Source organism: Phaethon lepturus, unplaced genomic scaffold (assembly GCF_000687285.1).
Source record: "Phaethon lepturus isolate BGI_N335 unplaced genomic scaffold, ASM68728v1 scaffold39468, whole genome shotgun sequence".
Taxonomy (NCBI): Eukaryota; Metazoa; Chordata; class Aves; order Phaethontiformes; family Phaethontidae; genus Phaethon; species Phaethon lepturus.
Window position 1 is genome coordinate 10,870 of NW_010560510.1, and position 6,291 is coordinate 17,160.

General features: G+C 42.3%; 1 protein-coding gene across 1 annotated transcript in view; it reads left to right on the forward strand.

The window, feature by feature from the left end:
* The window catches only part of SMARCAL1 (SWI/SNF related, matrix associated, actin dependent regulator of chromatin, subfamily a-like 1), a 37,051-nt gene that overhangs the window by 9,937 nt on the left and 20,823 nt on the right, over positions 1-6,291 (forward strand). The window contains exons 6-8 of the mRNA XM_010293696.1: positions 881-1,031; positions 3,800-3,958; positions 5,746-5,811. Of these exons, the coding sequence (XP_010291998.1) occupies positions 881-1,031; positions 3,800-3,958; positions 5,746-5,811 (376 nt within the window). The remainder of the gene's footprint in view (positions 1-880; positions 1,032-3,799; positions 3,959-5,745; positions 5,812-6,291) is intronic.

Below are 6,291 nucleotides of genomic sequence, written 5' to 3' on the forward strand. Positions count from 1 at the left end.
GGTGTCCAGGCTGCATTCTCTTCCATGGAGGGCTCTACATTTCTCCAGAGTCTTGGGCTTTACACTCTGGCACTCTGGGCTCTTGGCTGTTTGGTATGGTATGGTTTGTTTTGTTGTGGGCTGTTTGGTTTTTTTATGTGGATTTTTTTTTTTTTTTGAGTGACACATCTATTCTGTTTCTAGCTAGAATTCTTCATCATGAGTCAGGAGGAAAGTAGCATTTTGCTAGTCTCATAAAATTGTTCAAATGGTACATCTCTGATCTCCCTCTTGTGATTCATTATGTGCCTAATTGTCACATGATTTTTTTATTTTGTAAGGTCATCTTCCCCCCACCCCCAAGTGCATCTCTGTTGTTGTTGTTTTTTAAATATTAACTACACATGGGAAAGTGCCAGAAAATGGGAACCAGGCCCTGAAAGATTTAAAATGACTAATTGCCTGTAGAGATAAACTTTTAAATGTCCCTGTCCCCATCATATATGGTTATTAGTTGTTGACTTCAAGATGAAATGCAAGAAAGTCTGTGCTTACTGGTGTTAAAGTGGCATTGTTATTTTCTTAGCTTAGCCAGGAGGAACTCTGGGACAAAATGTGAGTAATATCATGGAAAGAATGTGCCCTAAATAATTGTAATTTCATATGAAAACAAAGTATGGACTGGGCTGAACCACTCTGTTCAGGAACTTCTGAGGTTTGAGAGATTTGTGAGAGTTGCTTACATGTTAAGACTGAGGGAGAAGATCCAGGTTTACTGAAGAACCCAGATCCCTTCCAGGTGATCGACGTTACAGTCTTGGTGATGAATTGTGCTCATCTTGGCTGCCCCGACAGATAGTAACCAATTTCTTGACTTGTTTCCCCTCCCTATTTTCCCCAGTTTCGCAATTTTAAGAAATGGACGTTTACTTCTTGCGGATGACATGGGCTTGGGCAAGACCATCCAGGCGATCTGCATTGCTGCGTATTACCGAAAGGAATGGCCGTTGCTGGTGGTGACTCCTTCTTCTGTGAGGTTTACATGGGCAGAGGTACTGTGTGCTTGAGCCTCTGCAGGTGGCCAGTAGAGGGCATGTGTGATGGTTATGCTGTGTTGCACTCTGTACTTAAAACTTTGAAAAATTGTATATTAACAGGAAGAAATTAAAAATTGTACTCATTTAGAAACTTTGTGGTGGGAAATTGCTTGGCATTGACTGTATGGTATATGTGTCTCTTATTAGCTGATTCTCTTTTTGTTTAGCTGATCCGTGGGAAAGAGGTAGATCTAGAGAAAGTACCTCCTCTGACCCTCTGTTAACTTTGTTCCTGCAAGTCAGCTTGGCTCCAAGGGGCCATTTTACTCATCAATGTCAAAGACAATAGTTGCATTCAAGCAATTGTCTGTTGTATTCAAGCCCTTCATAGCAGAATTTGCCAGTCCCTTGACTGGAATAGAAGCCCAGATGCTGTGATTCTCCGCTCTGTTCAAGAGGCCCCATTATCATCATCATTAAGTGTCTGTTATATTATGTCTCTTGGCCTGTCCACTGTGTGTTGCTGACTCCTCTGAGTCCTTTATTAATGTTCATCAGAAGTCCAAGAAAGCTTGTATAGTTGGGAAATGTATCTTGAAATAAATCATTGTTGTGGCTTGTACACTGCGGCTTTTGGGTTGCCATAGCCTAGTGAAATGTTTACTCTGGAAGAAAAAAGTGAGCCAGAGGTTTTAGGTCAGTAATTTCATGCCTGAGCAGTTTAGCTTTCCCTGGAATGTTGCACTGCAGAGAAGTGTATTGATTAGGATTTGCTGGTTTGGTGTTGCAACCAGGTTGTTAGAGCATCTTGGTGTGTGTGTTAATGTCCAGTAGTGCAACAACGTGTTGGGTTACAAGAAAAGAAAATTGTTTACTGAACAAGGGAGTGATGCTCATCATGTTTGATATTTCAAAGGCCTGTAGACCTCTGGGTCAGCACCTAACCTGAGTCCATGGCTTCTGTGGCATACCTATTGCGAACAATTTGGGGCCTGGTTTCCTGAAGTACTGGGCACCTGCAGCTAAACTGCTGCTTCCTGGTTCAAGAGATTTAAGCAATTTGAGACGTTTGGTTTTGTGGGTTTGTTTTTTTTGAGTGCTTGATTTCTTCTTCCTTCCCCTACTCCGGACTCCCCAGGAGGGTCTTGTGGGAGACGTTTTGTTAGGACACTTGCTTTAGAATGATCTGTGTTGCTTTGGGTATGTGAAGGGTGCAGGTCTAAGAGCAATATGTTACAAAGTGGAAGAAGGTGGAGTTTGTTACGAGCAGTAATCTACTCAGTTCATTCTTGCACAGATGTCTTTTACTGTAATGGTAGAAGCTTTTGTGGTGTCTCCAGAGCTGAATTGCCAGAAATTGTCTTAATCTCAGAGTTGTCAGCAGTTTATTTTTGCTTTCTGGGCTCAGGCCACTGAGTGCCTTTACGTTCAAGGTGCCATAGGAAGCTAGCTGAAAGATGCGAGGTACTCTTGGGTGAGACGTACTGCAGCCATGTGCATCTGGAGTTCAGCATTGAAACTTAATTAATGGTCAGGGAAGGGCAGCGCTTCTTGTGGATAAAGGCCAGCATCAAGTGAGCAATATAGAATCACTTTTATGGTGTGAATTACTCACGCACCCTTTATAAAGGAGCGGGCAGTACGGCTATGAACTTCCATGTACTTTCCCATTGATGCCGCCTTTGTTTAAGTTTTGACTTAGCGTCAGCTGCATGTTTTTTTTGGTTGGGATCTGACCTTGCTCACATGTTGGCCCATTTTGGTTGTAGTTCTTACTGTAAGTGGTCAAGGATAATTAATCATTAGTTTCTCACATACTGAGAAATGTAAGAAGCTTGTATTTAACTCCTGTGGCTGCTGCATGCGGTTGCTGAACAGAGGAGAGGAATGACGCTTGGGGGATATCCACAAGTGAAGGGCCTAGAGACAGAGATGCCATTTCTTATCAACACTTGGATACATTTCTGTAGAGACCAGATCCTGATTGCTAAAGCCCCAGCCAGTTCTCTGCAGATCAACATCACCAGAACTCAAATATTGCAGAGAGGTTGGTGTCATTTGGGACAAAATTACAAGGGAAATGGTGGATGCTCAGTAGCTGACAGATGGGTTTGGGGGAGGATAACTTGCTCCAGTGTGTGGAGCATTTCAAGAGGTTGATTTGAATGACTACCACCACATGTATTTCAGCTGCTGTCATAGAGCAGCTGGTGTGTTGTCAACTTGATTTTTTCATTTCGTTTGTTTGGGTTTTCTTGGTAGACTTTTTAAGAAGGAGAGGTAGTGGAAGAGTTTGACTTGTTGTACTTCACCCTCATGGTGGAGTAAACATTGCTATAGTGAGATATTTACTGCTTAGAAATCTGTTTCACAGCGTGAGGCTTCCTGTTGAGTGGGAAAACTAAATTTCCCTGTCAGTAGTGGTCACTGCATTCTCTGGCTCTGAGCATAGCAGGTAACATTGTCAGGAGGTTATGCACATTTGTACTACAGACCAGATTTCTTTTTCAGTAAGAAGCAAGAACAGAGCATGTTGGAGCCTTTCTAGCTGTGGAAGGTAGATTTGGCCTTATAGCCTGAGTTCTGTTCTTGATCTTCCCATTATTAGGGTTGTTGCCTTGTGAAAGCTGCTTACCCTTACTGTGCTCCCAGCTGATGTCTAATGGTGGGTGGGGTGCCTCCATGTTCTAAGCATTCATGGAGGATGCTGTGTGATGTGCTTTGGGATCCCGACAGAGGAGATAAGCACCAGAATGCAATTAATTGCTTTTCTTTTTCTCCAGGCATTTCACAGGTGGCTTCCATCCTTGAGTCCAGGTAGCACCAATGTCATAGTGACTGGCAAAGACAACCTAATGGCAAGCTTGATCAACATTGTCAGCTTTGACCTCCTCAGCAAGATGGACAAGCAACTTAAGAGCACTTTCCAAGTAGTTATTATTGTAAGTGGTACACTAAAATTTTGAAGTTAATTGTATGCTGCAAATGGGGTAACCTTTGTGTCATACAGCAGAGGAATGTGAAGTGGGCCTTATTTAGGGCTGAAACTATCTTTTCAGTAATTGTGTCTGTGATCACAGCTGTCTTCATGAGTATAAGCAAGAGGTTTCTCTGGAGCCTTTTGAGATAACTGGTAGAGTTTAATTCCTTTTCGATTCCCAAGGCTGTGTTTTCTCTTTTACTGGTTGTGGTGCCTCTCTGATTTCATTGTGGCTGGGCATGTCCTCTGCTGGGGAGAAGGGTGTTTAATGTGGTGTGTCAATACAATAGTCTTGGAATTGTATCTTTTTAAGGGGATTGGACTTCAGGGTGGTGTTAATGTTTATCCAGTAAATAGATAACCTCTCAACATCAAATATGTGGGTAAAGCATCAAAAAAATCTCCCTTTGCTTGTGTTCCACGGACAATCTGCATTAAGCCTCCTTTGATCACTTGTGTCATTTCTTTTGTAAATGACTTCAAAATCCTTTTTTTAACCTTTTACACAGCCATAGTAAAAGGCATTTTTCTAGATTTCAGTTACTAAAAATTCAAAACATCTAGTGTTTCAAATGCATCTTGGATCAATAGAGACCAAATTGTATATGTAGCTTCCTATGACTGATGTTCTTGGTCTAGTTTTCAGCACATATGCATCTGTCCCTAAGATCATGACAACTGGAACATAATACTTTTGTTTCTCAGCATCGGATGGGAATGTGTGTGGGAATAGGTGGAGTTCTTTGGAGACCAAACTACTCACGGGGGAATTGATTCCCCCCCCTCCTTTTATTTTTTTTCCCTGCCCCTTCTCTGACAAGACATTCTGGCAGGGTGGAAATGCAGGTTGTTATTTTTGTATGCTGGTGTTTGGAGTAAAGGGACTTGGGCTCTACGGCTACTGCCCTGGAACCTTTTCCAGCCCTGAGCAGGCAGATATTCTTTCTGTGTGTTTATATCTTCAAATTTAGATCCTGTATATGTTTTTACAGATTAGAGTAGTCCTACTGAGTCCTGAGCTTCCCTGCTTTTCATCCAGTCTTCTTTTGATGGCTGGGAACATTAATGTAGCTTATTTGTTAATCAGGAGGGAGAAGGCTGTGCCTGAGAGGCTAAGCAGTTGTATTGTCTTTGCATGCATGGTTGCTTGCTCCTCCACACATGGAAAGATGAGACAGTACCCTTGGAGGGTGCTGATTACTTTTTGTGTCTTAAGTTCTGCCTTGCTACAGCAGTAGAAGTGAAGCCTGTTTGGGGGTGATGTCTCAAGTAGGAGCCTGTTATCCACCTGGTGAGCCCTATCAGCAGAACAGTTGGATCCTAATTAGATTTCTTTTTTCCCTATCGTTTTCATTAACCCCTTATTTAGGGAAGTGGCACTGTATAAGCCTCCTATGTTTGCTGTATTTAAAGGACGCATAGGGGCAAGTGAGTATCAGTGGTGGAAATAATATTCCTCTTTCTCCTTCCCTCTCTGCTCACTTGTTTGTGGTCATTTGAGATTCATGGCTTTAAGGTTTGCTTTCTGTTCCATTTGCTTGCAGCTGTGGGTTTGAATGTAGGAAGCCTGCTACTCTCCATGTTGCCTTTTCATTTAGAATTTGATGTGACTATCCCAGTGCTTGAAATATCCTCTGGGATGATAGGCTTGTAATATTAGATAGCTGAGAATACTGGGAATTTGTTCTGAGGCCTGCAGTTGGACTATGGATCAGAACTGTCTTCACTTCCATGCTTGTTTTGTTTCAGGATGAATCTCATTTCCTGAAGAACATAAAAACTGCACGATGCCGAGCTGCCATGCCTCTACTCAAGGTGCGTATGCTGGCTGCCAAACCTCCAGCAGCTAAGGTCAGGCTCCTAAAGCAGTGCTGCTCCATTTACCAGGTTTAGGAGCCAGCAGCTGAATTCTGTTGTTGTGCAAGTGGAAATCCAGGTAACGTTGTAGATCCAGGAGCAAAATTTGGCTCGGGCTTAGCCACTTGTTTCCATACAAATGTTAGATAGTAAGACCTAACTAAAGAACTTCAGAAGTTCCCTTGATCTAATTGTGGTACTGCCACTGATGAGTTTTATGGTGGTGGGAAAAAGGGAATGTCAAAACTTACTGAGTGTATTCAGGGAGAGTAGAAAGAATATAGTAATGTCAACATAGCTTGTTTAATGGAAATAATGATTATCAGTTACTTCTTGGCACACAAATTGGTGCCATATATCAAAATGACATTACCTATGTCCCTTCCTGAGCTCTACTGTTATTGCAAGCTTCCAATGTATATGTGTGGCTGGGGTTCA